This window comes from Somniosus microcephalus, chromosome 15 (genome assembly GCF_052327205.1).
Source record: "Somniosus microcephalus isolate GS21.2 chromosome 15, FLI_Smic_1.0, whole genome shotgun sequence".
Classification (NCBI taxonomy): Eukaryota; Metazoa; Chordata; class Chondrichthyes; order Squaliformes; family Somniosidae; genus Somniosus; species Somniosus microcephalus.
In genome coordinates, this window is record NC_141001.1 from 68406090 (window position 1) to 68432538 (window position 26449).

Here is a 26449-nt window from a genome sequence, read left to right on the forward strand (position 1 = left end):
ACTGGTCTAATTGTTCACCCAGATAGAATCCCATCAGTGGCTTCCAATGACATTTAAAGATTTGGCAAACAAAAGGGCACAGCAATAATCAGCTCCATACGGTTTCTTACCAACACAGTCTTTCTTGTTCCAATGTAGTTTGTAGCCAGGATGACAATGGCACTCATAACTTCCCACCTTATTTACACATCTGTGTTCACAACCTCCATTGTTGATGCTACACTCGTCAATGTCTAAAAACAAGAACAACGTATTTTCAACCAAAAGGGGAAAACTACATTTACACAATTACAAAATGTAGCTTTATACTGGCTCCCTTGGTGGCTCAGGGTGAAAATCACCATAGTGTTGTGGTAAGGCATATAGAACAGGTTGTATCCTTTGATTGATCTCAGCTGAAGTGGAGATGCTATAATGGAACAATGATCAGTTCATGGTCCTGCAATGCATTTTTATCCAATGTCATTTGGTACAAAGTGCTCATGTGTGAACGTTAGATGATGACAGGATGAGATTTAGCTGTGCTGTTGAAATGTCCTCCATCTCTGCATAGCCGGCCACAGATATCCAATAGGCTCATACACAAAGAAGATCACTTGAGCGAGGGACCAGAGGACTGCCTGTGCCCACGGCCGAGTAAGAGCTGCCAAAACCAGAAGAGAAACTGGGAAGGAAAAGGACAGTTACTTCTATTAAAATTAAGTAGCACAGCAAGTTGGTGATCCAACATACAGTGCCGTGGAGTGATATGACACCAGTCCATACCCGCAACTCCCCACACAAAGAAAAACTGATCTCAGCTGAGTCATCGAGAGTAGGTACCAAGCTTGGGAGGGGTGGGTGCTTTCCCAACCGAGAGAGAAAATCTGAGCGATAATTACTCGTACTAACTATTGTCCACCGAACGTCAAGTTATAGAGCAGCATTGGTGCAGCAACTTTACAGTCCGTTCTCAGCCAGGGAAAATGCACGGCACAGAAGACTTCAGGGGTGTAAAGGGGGCAAGATAGCAACTTTAATAAATATAAACAATCACATCACAAACTATAACATATCTTTTCTGTAAACATTTTTTCCTAATTTGTGCTCCAACTGTTAACCACATGGTGTAAAATACTGAAATGAAAATATGTACTCTGAAGAATATCCTATTAGACACTCATCTAGACGTACCTCCACAATGCGTCAGCCCATACAGGGTATATCCTTTCTTACAAACACACTCAAAATATCCTGCGTAGTTGATGCAAATGTGATCACATGCTCTTTCGAAGAAGCATTCATCAATATCTACAAGTGAAAACATACATATTTTGACGATAAAGGAGCAATCAATTACAAACTAAACGCAGGAACTACTGAACAATAGAACAGAAACACCAGCTCCCCAGACAACTTAGTCAGTAAATGTATCATATGGCATGATACGGTGCAATGCCATCCAAGGGGGTACCTGTTCCGATCCCCAGTATATGCTGATCACAATCTAAGGTGGCAGGAGGTTGCTAGAATTAACCCCAGCACCTCTGGGCTAGGAAAGGAAATAAAAACTTTCAGATCGCTATCGAGTGACTCCTGCTGCAATGTGCCTGTGTTTGGACACAAGTGGGTTTAATTTGCTCTGTTTTAACATGGTTTTTAACCATTTTGTTTAATAAGTTAACATCTATGTTGAGAGTTCCGACAGGAATTTGTGCAAACACTAACACTCAAACCAGAGAGGAAATTAAACCCAAGCATAAGGACATGATTTAGCTTGGCTGTGATGCCCTACATAGCCGAATAGCCCATCAAAAATGAGGGGAGAAATTTCAAAATCAGCCTGAACAATAAGCTTGAATATGATGAACAACAAAATGCCTTTACCAACATTTCTATCCAATAATTTTTGTTACTTGAAATGTAATTTCATAGTCAATAATTGTACATAATTTCCTAGGAAATGGCATAAGCTTCTTGCCAAACAAGAACTTGGGTCTCTCAGCGTTCCGTATCATAAACAACAATATGATGACACATGACAATGTTGCATATGTTCCCACCAAGGACTTAAAAACCCTGCACCGAATGTCAGGTTCTTGTCTCCCCATTTCTCCTGAATGTGATAGCTCATGCTGGGGGACAGGTCTGAGTGTCTTCATGAGCGACCCTAGACATATTCAAACCAGGAACTTACTGGTCTGTGTTGTGTATGTACCTTTAAGAGAGAACTGCTTTTATACTGTAGTACCAGCAGTGACCACACCTGTATATAAAGCCGTAGCAGGCTTCTGTACTTTCAGTTCCAGCATACCCTCTGTTCAGTAAACACCTCTTATTACCGTTCTCCTGCAGTCCGTGTGTTATTGATACGCGGACACTACAGTGGCGACGAGCAGGTTCAAACTCACCTGCAGTACTGCATCACCTCACGGGGATCCATCCCTGAAAAGAAGCTTCTTGGAGGTCGAAGCCAGAGCAACGGGCATCGACCGTGGGCAACCGCCCAGTGATCCATCGGAGTTCAGAGAATCGCAGGGGAAGCTGTGGAGAGCTGGGCCTGGTTCTCCAGTCAAGGTGTCCCAGCAAATCAGGCTGGTAGCAGGTAGTGCGCTGACCCTTCTCGGACTGCGGCGGGCTAGAGCTCGATCGAGCGGCTCTGTAAGGGGGCCGAGCAGCGTCGTCGGGAAGAAAAAGAGAGAGAGAGGGTGGAGCGCACAGGGCACGGCCGGTGCTCAAGAGTCGGGCAGCGTTGGGAAAAAAAAATTAAAAGGGGAAGGAAAAGAGACGCGCAGAAAGCCGCGGGGCGCCGCCATTACCTGTTAGAATGCTAGGAGCAGCATTGGCAGCAGGGGGAAGAAGGAAAAGCGTGGGAGGCGCCATTTTAATCCATTGGGGAAGAAGGAAAAGCGCGGGAGGCGCCATTTTAAACCACCCAAGATGCCGAAGAGTGGCAGCATCACTGCTTTCGATAACAAAATCGAAGACTGGACCACGTATGTGGAAAGAATTGAAGTGTACTGCAAGGCAAATGAGGTGGCCGCTGAAAAGAAGGCGTCGGTATTATTGAATTTGATGGGCGCGAGAACGTACGGCCTATTGCGGAATTTAATTACCCCAGCTAAACCAATGGAGAAAAGCTTTGAAGAGATTGTCAACATCTTGCAAGAACATCTAAACCCTACACTGCTGCTGATAGCAGAAAGATTCAAGTTCTATAAACGAAACCAGCACAAAGATGAGAGTAATGCTGACTATCTTACGGAACTACGCAAGTTATCGAAACACTGCCAGTTCGGAGCAGGACTGGCAGATACCTTAAGGGTTAAGTTTGTCTGCGGGCTCCAGAGTGAAGGAACCCAGAAACGACTACTTTCGGAAAAGGACCTTACGCTAGAAAAGGCTTTCAGCGTTGCAGTATCCTACGAAGCAGCAGCACGGGGAGCTGCGGAAATACAACAGAAACCACAAGAATATAGCACCAATGAAATGGCATATGGAGCAGAAAAGTGCTATCGCTGCGGCAGAACAACCCATGACCAGAAGGATTGCTGGGCTAAGGACAAAGTATGCAGGCAATGTGGAAAAGTGGGACACATAGCACGAGTCTGCAGGTCGGGAAAGAAAACCAACACTAAAAGAACTAAGGAAAAGTACAAGAAAGTACAAAAGATGACGGACAGTAGTTCAGAAGACCAGAAGAGTGATAATGACTCCGGGAGCAGGAGACTAAGTTGTCTAAAGTTACACAACGTGATCGCAAAGGAGGATCACCGAACCATTTGGGTCACCCTCATGATAGCAGGGTCCCAAGTAAAGATGGAATCGGACACAGGATCAGCCCTAACAGTCATGAATCGACGAGACTACGAGCGGCTATTCTCGCACATTCCCTTGAAGGATACGTCCATTGTCTTGAAGACATATACGGGGCAAAAAGTCTACCCCAGAGGAAAAATAAGGGTGCCTGTTAAATACAACGGCAAGGAAACACAGGAACTGTATCTATATATACTACAAGATGGAGGACCACCATTATTGGGACGTGAATGGATCCGAAAAATACAATTGGATTGGCATTCCATTCAGGCGCTAGCTGTGGCTGACAAAAAGGATGACGACGCCACACCTGGACGACTGTCAAAAATTCTAACTGACGTGAAAGAGGTGTTCCAGCAAGGACTTGGGACTCTAAAAGGCATAACGGCAACGATAAAAATTGAAGATAATGCAAACCCAAAATTTTTTTAAGGCCAGACCAGTACCGTATGCGATCCGCCCAGCCGTCGAAGCAGAGCTGGAGAGTCTGGAGCATTCGGGTGTGCTGTCCAAGGTGGACTGGAGCGAGTGGGCCACACCCATCGTTCCTGTAATGAAGAAATCATTGAGCAGCACGCCTGGGGAACCGAAGAAGGTTCGCATCTGTGGGGACTTTAAGGTAACTGTGAACCCAGTCCTTCACACAGTACAATATCCACTTCCACGGATAGAAGATATTTTCGCCTCACTATCTGGAGGGAAACGCTTTACAAAGATTGATCTGGCCCAAGCGTATCTACAAATGGAGGTAGATGAATCATCTAGAAAATACCTCACGATAAACACTCACAAAGGTCTTTACCAGTCCAACCGACTGGTATTCAGGGTAGCATCAGCTCCGGCTATTTGGCAGAGAGTGATGGAACAAGTCCTGCAAGGGATCTCGGGGACCCAGTGTTATTTGGACGACATCCTGGTTATGGGCGGAAATGACAGTGAACACCTTGCCAACCTGGAGCAGGTGCTCACTAGATTACAAGAATATGGGCTACGAGCCAACCGCCCCAAATGCGAGTTTTTCAGGAAACAAATCTCGTATTGTGGCCACGTGATTGATGAAGAGGGGTTACATAAGTCCCCAGACAAGATTGAGGCAGTAGTCAAGGCTCCAGCACCGGAAAATGTGTCACAACTGAAGTCGTTCCTCGGGTTGGTGAACTACTACCATAAGTTCTTGCCAAATTTGTCTAAAATTCTGCACCCGCTGAACGCCCTGCTGCAAACTGGAGTAGCATGGAAATGGAGTGATGAGTGTAAGTGTGACTTTCAGAAATGTAAATGCCTAATCACTTCAAAAGAAGTATTGGCCCACTACAATCCATCACTACCGATTCGGTTGGCATGTGATGCGTCTCCCTACGGCATTGGAGCGGTGCTGTCACACAAATTCCTTGACGGTTCAGAGAGGCCAATAGCCTTTGCATCACGCTCGTTAACTTCAGCCGAGCGTAACTACGCCCAGATTGACAGGGAGGCCCTCAGCCTGGTGTGGGGGGTGAAGAAGTTCAATCACTATCTGCACGGGCAGAAATTCACCTTACTGACTGATCACCAGCCTCTTGTCTCCATTTTTAACCCAAAGAAGGGCGTTCCGGTGATGGCGGCGCAACGGCTGCAAAGATGGTCACTTTTTCTAGGGGCAAATCAATACGACATAGAGTGTAAGGGCACAAAACAGCATGGAAACGCTGATGGGCTGTCGTGCCTGCCGCTGCCTACGGTGGAGGAAGCACCTGCAGTGGACCCTGTTGAGATATTCCGTTCAACCATAGTCGAATGTCTACCTGTTACAAACTCAAGTATAGAGAAGGAAACCCGAAATGACCCGACACTCTCTCGGGTCTATGATTTGACGGTGAAGGGATGGCCAGCACATGGCGACTCACTGTTGCCAGCATTCTCGCCAAGGAGAGAACAGCTGTCAGTGTGCCGGGGGACCTTGATGTGTGGATCCCGAGTGGTAATTCCACCCAAGTTGAGAGAAAGAGTGCTCAATGAGCTTCATGAGGGTCATCTGGGAGGGGTAAAAATGAAGAGCCTAGCCAGGGCGTTTGTGTGGTGGCCGGGAATCGATAAAGAAATCGAGGAAATGACCAAGAGATGCACAGGATGCCAGAAACTCCAAAACGCTCCACCACAGGCCCCGCTACACCCATGGGACTGGCCCTCATCGCCATGGCAACGGGTACACATTGATTTTGCTGGTCCATTTATGGACTCAATGTTTTTAATCACCGTGGATGCACATTCGAAATGGCCAGAGGTCATCAAAATGTCCTCCACCACCACGGAGAAAACTATTGCAGTCCTACAGACCATCTTCACCAGGAATGGCTTGCCAGAACAGATTTGCTCCGACAATGGACCACAGTTTGTGTCCGAGGATTTCCGGAGGTTTTTGAGGAATAATGGGGTAAGGCATTACACATCCGCCCCATATCATCCAGCCACAAATGGATTGGCTGAGAGGTTTGTTCAAACCTTTAAAAAAGCAATAAAGGCGATGTATAACGACAACATACCACTGCAACACAAGGTGGATAATTTCTTGTTTGCTTACCGAAATGCGACACATGCAGTCACCAACCAAGCTCCAGCCATGATGTTCTTTAACCGCAGGTTAAGATGTCGCCTGGACTTGCTCAAACCAAACATAAGACGAGATGTTGAGAATAAGCAATTCCAGCACATCAATGAAAAGCCAACCAGGAGCTTCAAGATAGGGCAACCAGTCTTGGCCCGCGACTACCGAACAGAAAAATGGCAGCCAGGAACGATATGCACACGGCAGGGACCACTAATGTACACAGTGGACGTTGGAGAGAGCATCGTGAGATGCCATGCTGACCAGATTCTAGTGTCACAGGAACAAGTCAAACCCATACCACGAGCATGCGCACCTGGTGATGAACCCGAAGTACAGATTGCGTCTACCTCAGAATCAGTGGTATTGGAAGCTGACGAACCAACCAATGACAATGAGCCAGAATCGACTCCGCCGCAAGAACAGGATACTCGAGAAAGGCGCTATCTAGACAGGATCAGGAAGCCTCCTCAAAGACTGAATTTATAAATGATTACTTTCAGCTGATGTATATAGTACAAAGAAAATTGTAATTGTAATTAGTTATTATTCAATTGTTAAATGAATGTTATGTACTGTTTATCTAAAAGGGGAGGAATTGTTGTGTATGTACCTTTAAGAGAGAACTGCTTTTATACTGTAGTACCGGCAGTGACCACACCTGTATATAAAGCCGTAGCAGGCTTCTGTACTTTAAGTTCCAGCATACCCTCTGTTCAGTAAACACCGTTCTCCTGCAGTCCGTGTGCGGACACTACAGTCTGCACAGCTCAGGAAAACACCAAGTGGGTGAAATTGGTCATGGACAGTAACGCAGAAGGGACGATAGAGAATTGGCTGCCCATTTTACAGCCTGCCTGATTTTCATTTCCACTGTCTTGAATGGATAAGAAAAGTAGGTATCGTGTACAACTGGCTGCCAATTCGCGATAGCACATTTTGCACTACCACCCAAGACTAATTTCATCCCCAAGAGTCCAGTGATTGAAAAAGCCATAGGCAGACTTCAAGAAACAAACTTTTACCCTAATTTTAAAAATTATAACTCCCCGTTCATGCCACAATATTTTAAAAAAATAAGCAAAACCTCATTTGTCAGCTGTAGTCTTCCGGACTAAATCCTGAGCAAAATAGAAGCCCATTAAAAAAAGGTGGCTGCCAGTTACTGCCCACCTACTCTGCTGTACATCCAGTTCAGCTTCTTAAATTATATTCAGCCAATTCATAGATAACCGTATTATTCCAGCTGTTAATGTTGTCGTTATTTTTGGATTCACAGAATTAGTATTTATTCAACTGACTTTATGTAGCTTTGAATTTATTTTTCCGTAGACACCCCTATGCTTGTTGGTGGTAAGTAAAGCTGAAGTGCTCTGAAATTCATTTTTTTAAATTGAAAAATGAAGGATAACTCAACAAGTAGAGATAAACTGAAGCCAGGTTTGTGTGTGGTGTGTGTGTATCAATTCTTAAATGTTAATCATTGTATGCAACATAAACTGCATAAAGATCTTAACCTTTGATAGGTAGCTCTAGACACATACCTTTGGTCTGGAAAACCTAGGAAGCAGCTCATTTGAATAATCCTAAACATTTTTAAACCAACCTTGGCAGGTTCTTTCATCTGTTAAAAGTTTGTAGCCTTTCTTGCAGCTGCAGTCAAAACTGCCAATAGTATTCTTACAGAAGTGATCACAATCACCATTATTGATCAGGCATTCATCAATGTCTGCAAGACAATTGAAGAGCATAAGTACTTTTACACTTAAACTCTTGGTTAAGCCATCTGAGAAAAGCCATTTGAAGTGATGCATTTTGGGAGGATGAATAGGAGAGGATATATAGACTAAATACAGCAGAAGAGTAGAGAGACTTAGGGGTTCAGATATACAAATATTTATAACATGGGAGGATAAAGATTTTTTTTTTTTTAATGCATTTGGGATCCTGGGTTTTATAAGTCGGGGTATAGACTACAAAAGCACAGGGGTAATGCCTATACAAATAGCAGTAATAATAGTGTTCAGTTTTGGTTGCCTTACTTTAGGACAAGAGAGTGCAGAAGAGATTCACTAAGATGGTACCAGGGATGAGAGGCTTTATTTATCAGAACAGACTGGAGAAACTGGGTCTCTTTCCATTAGAACAGAGAAAAAGATCTAAAAGAGATGTTTAAAGTTATGAGTTTTCATATGGTAAATCGGTGAGTCAATAACTAGAAGACATGAATAATCAAAAGTACGCAAGAACATGGGAAATGGAGAAGGCCAAAGTGAATGATCTCACACTACCCCACATTGAACTCCATCTGCCATAGATTTGCTCACTCACTTAGTCTGTCTATGTCCCTTTGGAACTTTCTCTTCCCATCCACACAACTTACTGTACCCCGTAACTTAGTGTCAGCTGCAAACTTGGATATACAACTCTATTCCTCCATCCAAGCCATTAATATATATATATATTCCATGTGCTCTCATATTTGCTAACAATCTCATGAGGAGCTTCATCAAATGCCTTCTGAAGTCCATATAGACAACATCTATAGACATTCCCCAATCCACCGTGCTAGCTAACTCTGCAAAAAAATTACCTAGATTAGTCAGACATGACCTAACCTTCACAAATCCATGCTGACTCTCTGATCAATTGTTACCTGTCCAAGTGTTCAGTCTTTCTGATGATAGATCCAGTAACTTCCCCACAATTAATAAACTAAAAGGTCTACAGTTACTTGATTTTCCCTCCTTCCTTTCTTAAATAATAGAGTAGCATTTGCAATTTTCCATTTCAAAGGCACGATTCCAAAATCCAGCTTTGGATAATTATGACTAACACATCAGCAATTTCCTCACCTATTTATTTTAATACCTTGGGTTGGAAACCATCAGGAATTGACATTTGTGTATCTTAAGTCCCATTATTTTCTCCATTACCATTTTATTCTTCTTATATTAAACAATGGTCACAGTTAGAAGAATTTATTTTTTATTTTTTACACAGTGATATTAGGATTTGGAATGCTCTACCAAAAGCAATGGTGGCGGCAGAATCCATAATAGCTTTTAAAATGGAAATAGCTAAATATTCAAAAAAGAAAAAAAAAAGGGCATGGCAAAAGGGCAGAGAAATTAGGCTCTATAGCTCTTTTAGAAAGCCAACACAAATACAATGGGCTGAGTGACCAATTCTATGAAGTGTCATGAAGTAGGAGACTGTTGCAATCTATGCCCAACGTACATACAATTTACCTGCTGAGTGAGCACCAAAACGGTGGTGTGTACTTTACTCAAACTATTGTATTTTAATACTTAAGGAACTGTACATTTTTACTCAGTATGGTCACAAATGCCTGTATTATGTACCACAAAAATAACACCATATTTAATAAGCAAACTTACTTTAACAAATATGAAAATTTAACTGAATAGGGCATATATCACCACAAAAAGTTAAATTAAAACAAGTAAGAATCTAAAAGATTAAATCATGTCTAAATATCAAAAACTATAGTATTTTAAATATGTCAAATTATTTAGTACATACAGAAGTGATTAAAAGTTGATGTCTAACCTTTACAAGTCTTTCCATCTGGTTGCAATGTGAATCCGACAGGACAGCTGCATCGAACACCAGTAGAGGTGTCTTTACAGGTACGATCACAGCCCCCATTGTTAACTGCACACGTTTCTGTAGATAGCGGGAAAATTATTTGCTACCAATTTCTATTCCTGTATTTTTACTATTTGAACTCATTAAAAAATCGTAATGAACTTAATGGGCTAGATTTTACAGCCAATCATAGTAAATGGGCTAAAAACAACTGACAGTTGTTAATTTATGAAAGGAAAAAGCACCGAGTGATGCTTTTGAATATTCCTCACCTTAATGAAAAAAACAATCTGCAGTATTACATAATATTACAAAGTATTTACAGCACAGAAACAGACCATTCGACCCATCAGGTCCAGGCCAATGTTTACGCTCCATACAAGCCTCCTCCCACCCTTCTAACCCCATTAACATATCCTTCTATTCCTTTCTCCTTCACGTGTTTATCTAGCTTCCCCTTAAATGCATCTTTCTATTCACCTCAACTACTCCTGTGGCAGCGAGTTCCACATTCTAACCACTCTCTGGGTGAAGAAGTTTCTCCTGAATTCCCTATTGGATTTATTAGCAACCTTCCTATATTTAAGGCCCCTAGTTCTAGTTTCACCCGCAAGTGGAAAAACCTTCTCTATGTCAACCCTATCAAAGCCTTTCATAATCATAAAGACCTCTATCAGGTCACCCCTCAGTCTTGTCTTTTCTAGAGAAAAGAGCCCCAGCCTTTCCTGATAGGTATAACCTCTCAGTTCTAGTATCATTCTAGTAAATCCTTTTTGCACCTTCTGCAGTTTCTATAATATGGAGACCAGAACTGTTCACAGTACTCCTAGTGTGGTCTAACCAAGGTTCTATAAAAGTTTAACATAACTTCTCTGCTTTTCATTTCTATCCCTCTAGAAATAACCCCCAGTGCTTTATTTGCTTTTTTTTTTACTTTTAGTGATCTGTACCCCCAGATTCCTCTGTTCCTCTACCCCATTTAGATGCTTATTTTCCGTGGAAAATGTGGCCTCCTTATTCTTCCTACCAAAATGTACCACCTCACACTTATCTAAACTGAAGTTCATTTCCCAATTACACATCCATTCTGCAAGTTTATTAATGCCTTTCTGTATTTTATCACATTCCTCCTCTGTATTAACTGCAGTCCCCAATTTGGTGCTGTCCGCAAATTTTGAAATTGTACTTCCGATTCCCAAGCCCAAATTGTTTATGTAAATGATGAATAACAGTGGTCCGAGCACCGATTCTTGTAGAACACCTTTTGCCAATCTGAGTAAGTACCTTTAACCCCATCTCTCTTTTTTCCTGTTTTGTAGTCAGCTTGCTATCCATTCTTCTACTTGTCCTGACTCCACATGTTCTGACCTTAATCATGAGTCTACCATGTGGCACCTTATCAAACGCCTTTTGGAAATCCAAATATATTACATTACTCTTGTCTACCCTTTCTGTTACTTCTTCAAATAATTCAGTAAGGTTGGTCAAGCAGTACCTTCCCTTTTGGAATCCGTGCTGACTGCTCTTTTTTATATTTTCAGTTTCTAGATGTTTTTCTATTACTCCTTTGAGTAAGGATTCCATTATCTTTCCTACCACCAACATTAAGTTAATGAGTCTATAGTTTCTAGTCATCTTGTATCTCCCTTTTTAAATATAGGAATCACATTAGTTGTCTGCCAGTCCTCTGCCACTATTCCCTTTTCTAATGTATTGTTCTATGTATATATCTAATATCTCTATCTATATCTATCTATAGATATAGATCTATAGATAGAGATAGAGATATCTATATATCTATAGATATCTATATCTAGATTATATATTTATATATATATATGTAATAGTGCCTCTGTTATCTCTTCCCTAACTTGTTTTAATATGTATGGATGCAATCCATCTGGACCAGGGGTTTTATCCTCTCTATGTTTGATTAGTTTATCAATGATCTCTCCCTTTCCATCTTAAATGTCTTTATATCTTTTTGATCTCTTCTTCCAGTGTCATGTCCACCATATTAGTCTCCCTGGTAAATACTGAGGCAAAGTAATTATTTAATATTGCTGCCATCATTGTGAGTTTATTGTGAGTACCTCTCAGTGCCCCTATCCCTATCCCAATTTTTCTTTTGTTATTTATGTATCTGTAGAGTACTTTACTATTTCTTTTTATATTCCTTGATAATTTAATTGAGATTTCTCTTTGCCTTCCTAACTTTTTTTGACTTCTTTCCTAACCTTTTCGTATTCCCTTCTGTCATCCTCTCCTTAGTTGTCTATGTACTTAGTGTATGCCTGCCTTTTTCTTTAGATTCAGTTTTGCCCTTACAGGTTGAGCGTCCCAAATCCAGAGTTCGGGAATCTGGAACAATGGGTGGCAGGGGTCCGGAATCCATAAAATGTTCCGGAATCCAGACACCCTGAGGGAGGCTTACCAAAAACCGGAACCTGGGCCCAGGCATTTCTGGACTCGGCACGTGTTTCTGATGTCTGAAGTCCGGAAATATCGCAACCTGGGCTCAGGCGTTTCCGGACTTCGGACATCAGAAACACGTTCCGAAGTCTGGAAAAATCCGAAAACCAGCTCGGCCTCGGTCCCGAGGTTGCCGGATTCGGGACATTCTATCTGTATTTCTTTATTCATCCCCGGTGTGTCATTACTGGCTAGTTTGTTCTTGCTTTTTAGTAGGATATATTTCTCCTGGACTCTATTGATCATCGTTTTAAATATTTCCCACTGTTCTATTTCTTTGTTTTTTAGTAAATTTTACTGTAAAGACATACAAATATTATCATACGTGAGTTAAATAAGGTCAATTCTCAGTTAATATGAAATGATCCACATTTTTCTGTCCATTATTTTATCATCAAAACCGTTAATAACAATTCTTTCCTCTTTTTGGTGAGGTGACTGCTTTCACATAGAAAAGTAAGGTACATCTTGACATCTTTCTAACCTTTTAATGTATTTTCAGCATATTTAGTAAGAGATTGAGATTGCAAGAAACATCTTAGGGAAACAGCAACATTTACTTGTTAGAATCCATTGCCAGACACTGCAGAGACAATTATATGCGTATTAAGTGTGCAAGGAAGTTAATACAATAATGGTTAAACATTGAAAAGAAACCCATGCACACCAACCCAAGTGACAGTGTGATGACGTTCAGATCCAGCTGAGAGAGCTAGGCTTGCAATGAAAAGAAAGAGAGAGCAAAAAGAAACTATCCGTGCACTAGAAGCTTTTTATTTTTTTTACCCATTAGCAGTCGGCGTTTCACCCGCTTGTCCACATCAGTTACTGACGTGGCATTGTATTCAGAGTTCTCAATTGCAGCCTCAGCCTTTTCTATAATACAAGTAAGCACAAAATATATTGCAGTTGGTCAAACCAAAGCAGAAAAAGTTGCCTTTTTTCTTTTTTATATGTTGCAGAAAGGCATCTAAACAATGCCTTTCTCTTTATTGCTTTGTCTTCCACACTATCAACAACTAGTCTTTACAGAATTAAAAACAGAAAGTACTGGAAATGTACAATAAAGATATTGCCGTTGGGACCTTTCTCTTTCAGACACTAACCAACCTGCTGTGCATTTCCAGCATTTCCTATTTTTATTTCAGCTTTCCCGGTTTTTCTTTTTTTTTAATCTGTGGTTTACAGCAATACATTTTCTTATGTTATTAATTCTGTTTTCCCGAGTACATGTAGCAGCTAGGCTTCCCTTTTCTTGGCAGAATAAGAAAGGCTGTAAATGAGGGCGGTCAAAAACACACAACTATGCAAAAAAAAAATCTTAATTGAGAAACAAACAGAAAAAGCATTCAAAAGCAACAGAAAGTGCGACTGAGATTTATTTTTAAACGAAGCAGCCTCTGCAAGCTGAGAAGCAATTCAGTGCTGGATAAAGTTGGTAACCAACTAGAAACATCTCCATGAAGGAAAAAGCAAAACAAAATGCATGCAATAAAGTAAATGTTTGCTGCGGTGGTGATTAGTGCAGTGCTCGTTGTCTGCTGGTCCAGAATTGATAAAGACAAATATAAAAGCCAAACAATGTTTTGTTAAATAGCATTGCAGAAAAAAAACCAGACAAAATGAAATGGTAACTTTTTGACAGGCTTTCAAAATTCTTAACATTATTATTTCAATGTGGTTAAAAGCAGCCAATATCCAAGACAAATATGCAAGTTCCTAACTTCTATGACAAGAAAGTTAGCATCAATATACAGGGAAAGGATAAACTGTTAATGTATCTTTCTTCTGACAAGCATGTTTCCGTCAGCTTTTAAGCAGTTAGTTGAAAAAATTAACAGATCACCTAAAAATATTTGCATTTCATGCATTTCATTAGTGCGTCCAAGCAAGAACAAATGACATTATTAGCTGAAAACTGACAAACTCCTCTGTGTTACATGTGATGGAGTTTGTGCCTCTCTCCAATCCCCCAGTCAGCTAAGAGAAGTCGCAGCTTCTTGTACTCTACATGTACAACAAATTAGGATTGTATAAAATGATGATGGAGCATGGCTGCAATAGAGATCATTATGTTGTAAATGTTTTGCTTATTTTTAAGTTCAGTTTGGCTGCAGATAAGACAGGCAATCAGAGTCATCACCAGAGCACAACAGCTTAGAAAGGAGAAAAGGGAATCACAGAGGAAAAGAATTAGTAAGCTTCTTGAAGAGGACAAAACAATATCAGTGTGAGTTAAGCAAATAAATTCTCATACTTTCTGTTGCATTTGTATCACCAACCTTTCTAAGTAAATGCTAAATGATCTTAGTCTTTGAAATATGTACAATATAAAGATGATGTAAGTTTAAAACATTGATGTATCTTTTTGAATATGTTACAGCTCATTAGGATTTATAACAGAAAATGCTGGAAATACAGCATTGGTGAAGAGAAAAGGCAGGTTCTGAAGTTTCTGGTGTGTACTTTGAGTTCCGATATCTGAACGTTGGTCTGATCAGGAAACACATCCAAACCATCGTAACCTGTCTTTTCTCTTTACTGACCTGCTGTGCATTTTTAGTGTTTTCTGTTTTTATTTCAGATTTCCAACATTTGCAGTTTTTCCTGTTCAATAGGAATCATCTGAATTAAGTACAATTGAACATTTTCAAATTCGTTACTGCAAAATAAGATCGTGCCAAATTTATATCAAATCTACTTTTTTATTTTTATTTTGCAGACATCAAGTCCTAAGATGCACGTTAAATTGGATAAAACAACACTCATGCCAGCTCTGGAATTTTCCAGCGTACTTCGATTTCTATCCTCTAACATGGTAGTCAGGTACAATGGGGCAACGGACTGAACTTTCCCCAGAACAAGTTGTAGTGCATCAACTGGTCAGCATGTCTGCACTAAACTACCTTTCACTCAAGAATGATTTTTTTGACTGAGTTATAGTCCTTTTCTATAGTAGCACTAGTTATTTTTGTGGGGTGTTTTTTCTTACAAAATCTGATCACTAAAATTTTTAAGTCATTTTTTTTTAAGAAAACAATAGAATCAGCAGCACTTACATTACCACTTTGTGATTGCTAGTATCAAGTACGGTGAGAAGAACCAATGTGACCGTTGAAAGCAGCTCGGAGGTTTATTAGAGGGTAGGGCTGCCCAATGTGACATCAATCATACAATAGCAAAATACTGCGGATGCTGGAAATCTGAAATAACAGAAAATGCTGGAACCACTCAGCAGGCCAGGCAGCATCCGTGGAGAGAGAAACAGAGTTAACGTTTCAGGTCTGGGACCGTCGGGCCTGCTGAGTGTTTCCAGCATTTTCTGTTGTGACATCAATCATACTGGATAATATTTACCAGAATACGCAGTAAGTAAGTACATTGTATTATTTTCCATGCAGGCTGCATCAAATGTAATACTTCTCACAATAAGTAGTTTTACTTTATATGCAGATTTTTATGATTGAAGAAAAACTGATTAATTTCCATTCATTTCAAATAACACTACTGTATTAAGATAATTTTAACTTGTCACCACAGGTGGAGCTATAATTGCACAAAATAGTAGCCGCTTTGACCAATAGTCAGTTGTCTGAACAGTAACCACTTGGGATCTAAATTAATGTATCTATCAAAAAAAAATACACTGAATACATTCATATACTCTTAAAATAGAAACATTTATATTTCCTTTTTCAAGACTTTGAGGAAGCCGAATTTGCTTGGCTGAAATAACACTAAAAAGTTGGATTAATTTATAAAATTACAAACATCTACTGCCCAGACAGGAATAAGAGGGATCCAAATCTACCATCAGGGCAAACAGACAAGAACTGTATTACAGGAGCATACTTCAAAATGTAATTTGTCTTTGACTTGGGCAAACAGTTCAGAGTATGCAGGAAAAAGGGCAGGAAGAGCCAGTTCACTTACCAATACAGATTTTCCCATCAGACAGCAAGGCATACTTTTGGTGGCAGCCACAAACAGGTCCATCATCTGTATCATCACAAGTATGATGGCACCCACCGTTTCCATGATTACATGTTACTAAAAAAAATTACACACATCTAAAAGAAACAGCTGATCATTAAATATCACATCATATTGAAGCATCTTGGAAATCTTTAAATTTATAAACAAAATAGGACAAGCAATAAATTCAGATTTTTATTGAAATGTTGGGCTCATTCACCAGCCAAACAAGTTAGTGCTAAAGCTCTTGGCATGGTAGATATTTTGTGAGACATTCAAACTTAAATTTGTGTTGGTGAGGCTGTTAAGCACATCTTCTTGTACAGACACTCCCGACTTTTAAATCTTTATTTCAAGAATATGCAGTCTCCTATCCACAATCTTCTATCCAGGCTCATACTCAAGGTACATTTGTAAGCAGCAATCCAGCACTTTACATCAAGACTGGGGCAACTCAGGAATAAAAATCAAATTTTGTATAAGTAATGCATTTTACACCAGTCAACTTAAATCAAAGGTCAAACACTTAAGGAAAGAGGACAAGTTAAGGACAACTGGGAAGGTTAAATGTCTTTGTAGTGTTTTCAATATCCCAAAAGAATATATAATGAAACAGAAAAATGAAAGGAATTTACGTACATATGCATCCCCTCTGATTCTTGGCTAGTTCAAAACCAGGCCTACATTCACATGCTACTCCTCCTTTTGGTGTTTCTCTACAGATGTGGGCACATCCGTGGTCTTTGTTCATGCAACTCATTCCTTCTGAAGCAGGACAATAAAACAATCAAAAAGACAATTCATTAAGAAATCTTGTTCAAAGCAATTGTTTATACAATACAAAATGGAGCCAATCTCAAACAAACCGAACCAGAACTGTGTGTCAACTCATTGTATTCTGTAAAGTTACAATATTTCCTTTTTTTTTTAAGTGAGTTACTTTGGGAAAACTTTGGGTAAATGTCAATGTTAGTTCAGTAGTAGAACTCTCACTTCTGAGTCAGAGGATTGTGGGTTGAAGTTCCACTTCAGGCCTTCAGCACATAATCATGACTGACATTTGGTACGGAGGGAGTACTGATTGTCCATAGGTACCATCAATTCGGATGAGACATTAAACCAGGAACCCATTTGCCTGTCAAAGTAGATATTAAAGAGCCAATGGAACTACTCACAGAAGAGCAGACAATTGTTCCGGTGAATGATTCTTCCTCAATCAAACACCAAACAAAGGACTAAGACCCTCCTTAAAACCCACTTCTTCTCCTGCCAACATCTTTTTTTACTTGGCATCCATTTGTTTGATTACGCTTCTGTGAAGTGCCTTGGGGTGTTTTTCTAAGTTAAAAGCACTATATAAATACAAGTTGCTGTTGGCTAATCAGTCATTTGTCTTATTGCTGCTTGAGAGATCTTGTGTAATGCCGTAGTTGCCTAAATTTCAATAGTTTCTGCATTCTGAAACTTAATACATTGTGTATGAAGCACTTTGAGATCTTTCTCAAAAGTGATGTCACTATATAAATGTAAGCTTGTTTTACTTTATTTTACCTCCTCCATCTTTTTCTGACAATTTCTCTCCCCTCCTTTTTACGAAAGTGCTGACCTTGTACTGAGGAACACTTCCACAAGCTCCGGTCACCCTCCTGCCCTTGCTTAGGTGGCCATTCTTCAAGTATGTGCCAGTGAGTGAATGTTGGGAGGCTATTCGATTGCTGAGGGCATCACAACCGAACCTCATGATCCTGCCCTCATCTGACATCCAAACATGCGGAGGGGTCACTGGATAGCAATCAGCAGGAACCCTGACCAGTTTCCCCCTAAACCGGAGGTACCAAGGCAAACTGTCGAATCCATCCCACCCCTCTTGCTAAGAACAGCTAACAGCAGAGCGGGGAATAAGCTTTCCTGGTCTGTATAGCTCAGCTACTCACCGTCAAGCAGCTGAGCCATCAAGAGAGCTTACATGACATCTTTAAATCATCATCAGTGATGATTACTGCTAATGTGTGACACTTGAAAGATCTGTATGCTATAAAAAAAATGACCAAGAAGTGAGGTTAAAGCTGTAACATAATCTTGGAGATCAGAGGACAAGTAATCTACACTTCAGTCTTGAGATTTATGATGTCATCTGAACTTCTCTTGGAGTAAATCACTCTCACATATCCATTATTCTCTACGTAATTTGTCTCTGACAGTTGCAAGCTGTTCACACCAGAGCTATTAATCTGCACGCTGCTCGGGTGAAAAGGATACAGCAAACCTGACTCAGCAGGTTTTGACCAAAGGGCTGTGACCAATTAAGCTATCAATGGATGTGCCACGAGTATTCATTAAACTGTAGCTTTAACTTTCTCTCAATTATGTAATATGTAACTCTTAATCATCAGATAACTATATTACACAGAATTTGGCATTGAAGCCCCAATTGTACGAAGCTGTGCTGATGGCACAGAGCCGGTCTGCTGGTGGGCATGGCTCACAAAATTGGCCAAATTTTTCAAAGCACGATTTTCGGGGGATGAAAGTAGACAGCCTTGCAGGCAAATGGAATCCAAATTTAAATATTAAAATGATTGAAATAAGGTCCCATGCTGAATGTTGTGATTTGGGTTGAAATTCCGCCCAAATAAAATGGACATCCGAGAGCTCAATAGGCCTGGCCTGCATTAGCCTAATTCTTAATGCAAGGTTGCTGTTGTTTGAATTGTAGGTGTTGAACGGTAGTTTTTTGCCAGTAAGCAACTACAGGTACTGTGTTTAACATTTTGCATTGCTCTTTTGGCCTGTGCAATTCTGCATAAGCCTTTAGTTGTTAGGTAAGACTTTCCTGGAGACTTGGCGATTGCTGCTGCATTGCAAGTTGCAGCTAACAAAGTTGGAACAATAGGAATCCCTTTGGTTGTTCCAATTGCGCTACATGAACTTGATGACTATTTCATGGAGGGACAAAATCTACAGGATCAACAATAACTCAGCTAGGCTTCACATCAACCATAATACATAAATGAACAGGAAGGATTACCAATTCAAATGTTCAGATGGTTTCTGACCAGGGAAGTGTGATCCTGCACATTAATACGTTATCTAGGGTACCCATGATGCATTTATTATGTAGCAGTCCACAGGGCCCATCTTATTTGAAAGTGACCAAGAGTATGAATGGATGGTTGCTCGGAGACCCTTTGCAGCCATGGCTTAGAATCCTAATTAGACACCCAACATATGAGAAAAGCACAAATACAATGAGGCCCAGCCAAACTCTCCAAAATCATCACCGTCTGCTGCACACTACATTGAAGTACATCTATATATATAAAGCGGCTCTTCTGTCTGTCCCGATGTCTGTCTGTCCGTTCTCTATACGTTTGAAAGCTACAGAGCGTACCGACGCGCGCGTCGACTCAAAAGAAAGCTTGCGATTCCGGACCGGTCATAGGCGTATTTACGTTTCGGCCGGACAAAAATCCCGCCCGCGGTATCCCAAAAACGTTCAGCGTTCCGCTCATTAGCATCTCATTAGCGACCGTGTGACGTCGAGGTCCACCAATCGGACGGCGGGTTCCTTCCTACAGTTGAGTGTCGAGCGACTCGACGATTGACCAATCCTACGCTTCGGTGACCTCACCGGTCGACCAATCGGTGCGTGTGTGGGCGGGCCTTATCCTTCTGAACCGAGGTGAGTGGCCGCCATCTTGATTTTTCACAATTTTTTCCCCCACACTTTCTGTGTGTTAGGGAAGGTAAATATTTTAATGATGTGTTAGGGAATTAAATAACAATTTAATAGGGGGGGGGGGCGGGGGGGAGAGCCTCGGGAAATCGCGGGGGGACGGGGGGAGAGCCTCGGGAAATCGCGGGGGGGGGGGGGGGGAAGAACCTCGGGAAATCGCGGGGGGGGGGGGGGGGGGAGAGCCTCGGGAAATCGCGGGGGGGGGGGGGGGGGGGGAGAGCCTCGGGAAATCGCGGGGGGGTGGCCTCGGGAAATCGCGGGGGGCTCGCGCCACCCGCACTGACCGCGCATGCGCCGCCCGCCCGCATCGGCCGTCCATCAGCCGCGCCATACGCAGGGGACCTCAGCTCCGGTCCGTCCCGGCTTCAGAACCGGACCTCAGGCGCTAGGCAGGGGGAGGGGCCGGAGGGGAGAGGGGGAGGGTAGGTGTGGGGGTGGGGGGAGGGAGGGAGACGGAGACAGGGGAGGGAGGGAGACAGGGGAGGGAAGGGAGGGAGGGAGACGAGGGAGGGAAGGGAGACAGGGGAGGGAGGGAGAGGAGGGGAGGGAGGGATAGGACAGGGAGAGGACATGACAGGGAGAGGGGGGACACGCAGGGGCAGGGAGACCAAGCGCCCCAAAATTGCCCTCGCAACGCGGGGCTCCCCAGCTAGTAAAGCGGCTCTTCTGTCTGTCCCGATGTCTGTCTGTCTGTCTGTCTGTCCGTTCTCTATACGTTTGAAAGTTACAGAGCATACCAACGCGCGCGTCGCCTCAAAAGAAAGCTTGCGATTCCGGACCGGTCATAGGCGTATTTACATTTCGGCCGCACAAAAATCCCGCCCGCGGTATCCGAAAAACGTTCAGCCTTCCGCTCATTAGCGACCGTGTGACGTCGAGGTCGACCAATCGGACGGCGGGTTCCTTCCTACAGTTGAGTGTCGAGTGACTCGACGATTGACCAATCCTACGCTTCGGTGACCTCACCGGTCGACCAATCGGTGCGTGTGTGGGCGGGCCTTATCCTTCTGAACCGAGGCGAGTGGCCGCCATCTTGATTTTTCACGATTTTTCCCCCACACTTTCAGTGTGTTAGGGAAGTAAGGTAAATATTTGAATTATGTGTTAGGGAATTAATTAACAATTTATTTGAGTTTTATATTGTGTTTAGCAACCCCCCCCCCCCCTCCTCACCCTCGCGCAGGGGGGACTCGGGGCCTGAAGCTCAAAAAATTTCTCTCTCTCTCTCTCTTTCTTTCTTCCCTCTCTCTCTCTCCTTCTCTTCCCTCTCTCTCTCCTTCTCCTCTTCCCTCTCTCCTCTTCCCTCTCTGTCTCTCTCTACTTCCCCCTCTCAGGTTTCACGGTGTCGCAGACGGAGCGCGGGCGGGCCACCCGAAGTTTCCCGCTCGCTAACGGCCGCCAAGCCGCCCTTGCCTGCTCCCCGCGGGCCGCCTCGCGCCGTCCGCACTGACCGCGCATGCGCCGCCCGCCCGCAGCGGCCGTCCATCAGCCGCGCGATACGCAGGGGACCTCAGCTCCGGTCCGTCCCGGCCTCAGAACCCGACCGCGCCTTAAGTGCTAGGCCCCGCACGGCCGCTATCGCAACGGCACCGGACCTCAGGCGCTAGGCAGGGGGAGGGGCCGGAGAGAGGGACAGAGGGGAGTGGGGGAGGGGAGGGGAGGGGGTGGGGGTGGGCGAGGGGAGGGGAGGGGGTGGGGGGAGGGAGACAGGGGAGGGGAGGGAGGGAGAGGAGGGGAGGGAGAGAGGGGAGGGGAGGGAGGGATAGGACAGGGAGAGGACATGACAGGGAGAGGGGGGGCACACAGGGGCAGGGAGACCAAGTGCCCCAAAATTGCCCTCGCAACGCGGGGCTCCCCAGCTAGTAGAATATATAGCACAAAAACAGACTATTCAGCCCAACTGGTCTATGCTGGTGTTTACACTCCACACAAGCCTCCTCCCACCCGACTTCATCTAACCTTATCAGCATAACCTTCAATTCCATTTTGCTCAATGAGTAGTGAGCATGTGTAGGACAATAAGGAAGTCCAAGGGGCTGAGGCCCACAGGAAGAGGATAGTGAACAGAAGGATGTCGACATGGAAGGGGCTGAATTACAGAAAGGGAGGTTGGTGAGGAATTCTGTGATTGAGAACTTCTTCTAGTAATGGACATATTATGCCTCTGACCAATTTTGTTTTGCTACAAAAGTCTACACAGCAATCCCCCAAGAATACACGTCTGTACTGAAGTTCCCAGCATTTAGTGCATTTCCACATCCATACACATATTGTCCACACGATGGAGTTATTAAAAAGATCAATATTTATTTACTTACATTTGCATCAATTATGTGCTCTAACCCCTACAGCCATGCTTCCTCTGGTACCCTATGGGTGTGCTCGTCTCACCAAATAATCTAAGGTTATGTCTAAGTGCTTCCTGAGTGGGAGGAGCAACTGTGATGGCAGGTTGCTGTTGGGTATTAGGGATCTGTAAGGCAGGTGCATGGCCTTACCAACAGCTGGAGCCATATCCAACAATGCAGTGGCTGCCAGCACCTACTCTCTCGCTAACACTTCATTAAGCATGGGAGGAGCCTGGCTGCAGTGCGAGGATGTGTAGAGGCCTTATGTGGAAGCAAAGTCAAATAAACCTTTCTCTTCCCACATCCCAGATGCTGGGCACCACAGCTGGGACCAATACCACATGTGTTAAGCCCACCAGTACTGCTCTTTACAAACTATCACTCAGTCAGTCAAATCCAGAAAGTGACAGACTTGTGGAAATGGATATACAATGGCATCAACTAAAAGTCTTCGGCTCATACATCAACTCCAATCTGATGGTGGATCTAGGAGGATATCAATTCCTTGCCCATAAAGCAAATATGACATAGGATCTCAACCTTGCCTACTCCTTGCTGTACCCTCCTGCCACCTCCACTCGCTCCTCCTTACCCGTGAGGAGTGAATCACCTGTTCCTCCTACCTCAGAGTCACTACCTACATTTTCTGGGGTGCCAAGACCTGTGCTAGTGCTTGGGATGGGTGTGTACGTGATGCAAGTTGCTGTGATGTGCCAGGGTCAGTGGTGCCACTCGCTCTGCCCTTGCCATCTTCAGATGACCTACAGAAAGAGAAAAGGAAGATGAATTACAATACATCCCCAATGCAATGCCTTCAAAGAGAGGTACAATTCTAAGGCAGTGTGTGTGTCAGGCACCTGCTAAGCAAAGCTAGCCCCTGACGTTTGGATTAAGGAAGTGAGTTAAGAAAGTAGGATAGATAAAAATAAATGGAGGATACTTGCTGAGTAGTGGCACCATGCCTACAAACTGCCCCACAGATTCATGGCCAAAAAGCATGGCCATCCCTTCATATTGGGACAGTTGCATCAGCAAGCTGGTCCACTGCCTGTCTTGTCCTACACTCTGTGATTGTGTGCTGCCTTCATCTGTGGACAGAACACATTTACGAAGATATTAACAACTGCCTCAGCAACACAAACATCACCCCTGTGCTGAGTCTATCTCTCGCCTTGTGTCAATCCATTGCAAAGTAGCTTGCATGCCATTTTTGGTAGCCGTACTCTTGTGCTGAACTTTGAAATACCTGCTCATGGTCTTATTGTCCCCACTAATGCTGTACCCTGCAGCTTGTGTTGTATGAAAAAGTATTCCTTGCATGCTATCACCTTGATATGCAGTAAATGAACATTTAGATTTTGTCCATGCCTTCATGGACAAATAATAAGCACATATACAAAAATAAGTACACTTAGATTTGCACTTCTCCTGATACTGAACCTCTTTTGCTTCCAGATGCAGCGAACCTGGAAGACTTCACTTACTGGCTTGGAAAATGTCCATCCAAGCAGCTTGGGCCTCTGCTTTAACAGGTGGGTGCCCTCCAGCTCTAAAGAGAGCCACCCTCCTTTGCATCAGCACCTTCAAGAAACTGTGAGCGTTCCCCACTCCCCGCATTGCACATATTCTCCCACATATAATGGTATATCTCCTCCTTACAACAAATACATTCCTTCAGGATAATGCATAAAAACAGTACAGAACTCCCTTCTAATGGGGAGCAGCAGGCCTTTAACAGCTGCTGGCTTGTTGAATTTTGCATGTCTCCGCGTAGGCCTGGTTCCTATGCACATTTCCATGTGCAGGGAGAAAATTGTCATTAAAAGGAGGGTGTTGCTTCACAAATTTGGTGAGGCCAGCCCCCACTGCTGCCAAAATTGGGGAGCAAAGGTAGAACGGTCATTTTTGAATAATAATGGGCCAGATTTTGCTGCAGCAGGGCATCTAATGGCATCTGCCATCAGTTCGACTTCCCCTTGCATTCTTCAGCTTAAAACAGATCTGTCCACTAAGGAGCTGAAAGTGAGAGTTGATGACGGCGTAGCAAGCAACACAGGGCATCTGGGACCTGAGTGAACAGGGCAAGCAACTGTGCATCTCCTTAACCAATCAGGTTGAAGGATTAAGAAATAAACAACGGAATGACGGAGAAGAAAGTGAATTCAATATCAAATCAGGTACAGAAAGAGAAATAAAGAGAGGGAAAGAAACATTGGATTAACAGAGGGAAAAAAAGACAGAAATGAAATTGTAAAAAAAGTTAAAGAATTTTTAAATTTGACATTTTTTAAATATTCAACAACAATTAATAGCAGAAGGAATGAGACTCCATGCTTGTAATAGTTAATTTTCAGTGCCAGAGAGGTTGATTGGCATTCATTAACACTCATCACGTTGTTATGCTTGAAATTCTGTGACGAGTTTAGTTCGTATTTACTATGCAAATACAGCAACTTCACACCACTCAAAGCATGTCAATGGTGAGACATACAGCGAAATGCAGCAACATTTGGATATTGGCATGTAACTGCGCATTTGCTCCTTGCCTGAAGTTGCTGTACCATTTACACATAAAATAACGCAGGCATCATTAGCCTCACTGTTATTTTGACAGCAAAATCTGGCCCAATCTATTAAATAAGAGGTGTTATATGAATGGAAAATCCTTTGTTAATTCATACACCAGATAAAAACCAAAATGTATTCTCGTTTTCATTACTTATACAGCATCATAATCAGGAGCAATAATGTTGTCCTCAACTACCACTCCCACCCACTCCATGATTAATAGCAATAACTAAAAAAAAACTTCTCCTAAAATTAACCCAAAGCACGTGCTATAAACAGTACGCTGTGTTGGAACTGATCATTTATATTACACTCAAAAAAACTGCAGTCAACACCTCAGGTATTTGTGACATCTGATGACAGAATTTGGTAACACTACAGGAACAGGACAACTATCTTGTTGTTCTATTACTTACTGATGTATGTAATTATTATTACATTTTTCCACAAATCAGAAGGCTTTTTTGGAATTATGAAAATTGCTTCATAGTTAAGAACATCACTTTTCATTTTAGCAAGATAATGTACCACATGGAATTGCGACTAACCATACGCACTGAATAAATAGATTTCTTTCCAGCCTTCCTAGGAGTAGAATTCTGTGAAGTCGCTAGGTGTAGCAACATCGGAAATGCATTCTTGAAGTTTTCCTCAAGTCGGTATTTTTTAGCAATACCCATTACCATTGTTCACACTCCTGTCCCATCTTTTTCAAAACTGCCATTCCTCAAAAAACCCATCTTCAACTCCTTTGTCCTCGCCAACTCCAATGTCCCGTTCCTCACCAAGGCCCTTGAACAAGACCTCTGGCTCCATGCTCATCTGCAACTCCGTTTGAATCCCTCCAATTCAGCTTCCGCCATTCCCACAACATCAAAATGGCCCTGACCAAAGCCATGAATCACATATGACTATCATGCCATATCTCCTCAACCTCTCCACAGTCTTTGACATAGACACCATCCTCCATCAATGCCTCATCTCCGTTGTCAAGCTTGGTGGGACTGCTCTCATTTAGTTCCACTCTTAATTATCCGATCATAGTCAGAGCATTTCTAGCAATGGCATCTTTTCCCACCCTGCACTGTCATCTGAGGAGCTCTCCTAACAAAAGTATCCTTGGCTTCCTCTGGTAGATTGTAGGAGGAAGTGAAGATTGAAGGAGGTAGATAACAATGTCATGGAAAAGAATCAATTAGAGTGGAAGATAGTGTGACGAGTCTAAATTTCAACACAGTAAGGATGCAACGAGGTGGAAGAGTGCACAGGAAAGTTTATTTGGCGCTTAGAAGAAATGAGAGAAAAAAAATTAGGGGAGTAATTACCACAGTAGAATTGTTTTAACGGAGAGAAAGA

At 42.7% G+C, this 26449-nt stretch overlaps 1 protein-coding gene across 1 annotated transcript in view; it reads right to left on the reverse strand.

Annotated features, from left to right (window-relative positions):
* Positions 1–26449, reverse strand: part of scube2 (signal peptide, CUB domain, EGF-like 2) — a 169658-nt gene that overhangs the window by 65204 nt on the left and 78005 nt on the right. The window contains exons 7-13 of the mRNA XM_086008515.1: positions 17081–17206; positions 16400–16516; positions 13253–13342; positions 9956–10072; positions 7989–8111; positions 1174–1290; positions 111–233 (exon numbers count right to left, since the gene is read on the reverse strand). Coding sequence (XP_085864641.1) covers positions 111–233; positions 1174–1290; positions 7989–8111; positions 9956–10072; positions 13253–13342; positions 16400–16516; positions 17081–17206 — 813 coding nt within the window. The remainder of the gene's footprint in view (positions 1–110; positions 234–1173; positions 1291–7988; positions 8112–9955; positions 10073–13252; positions 13343–16399; positions 16517–17080; positions 17207–26449) is intronic.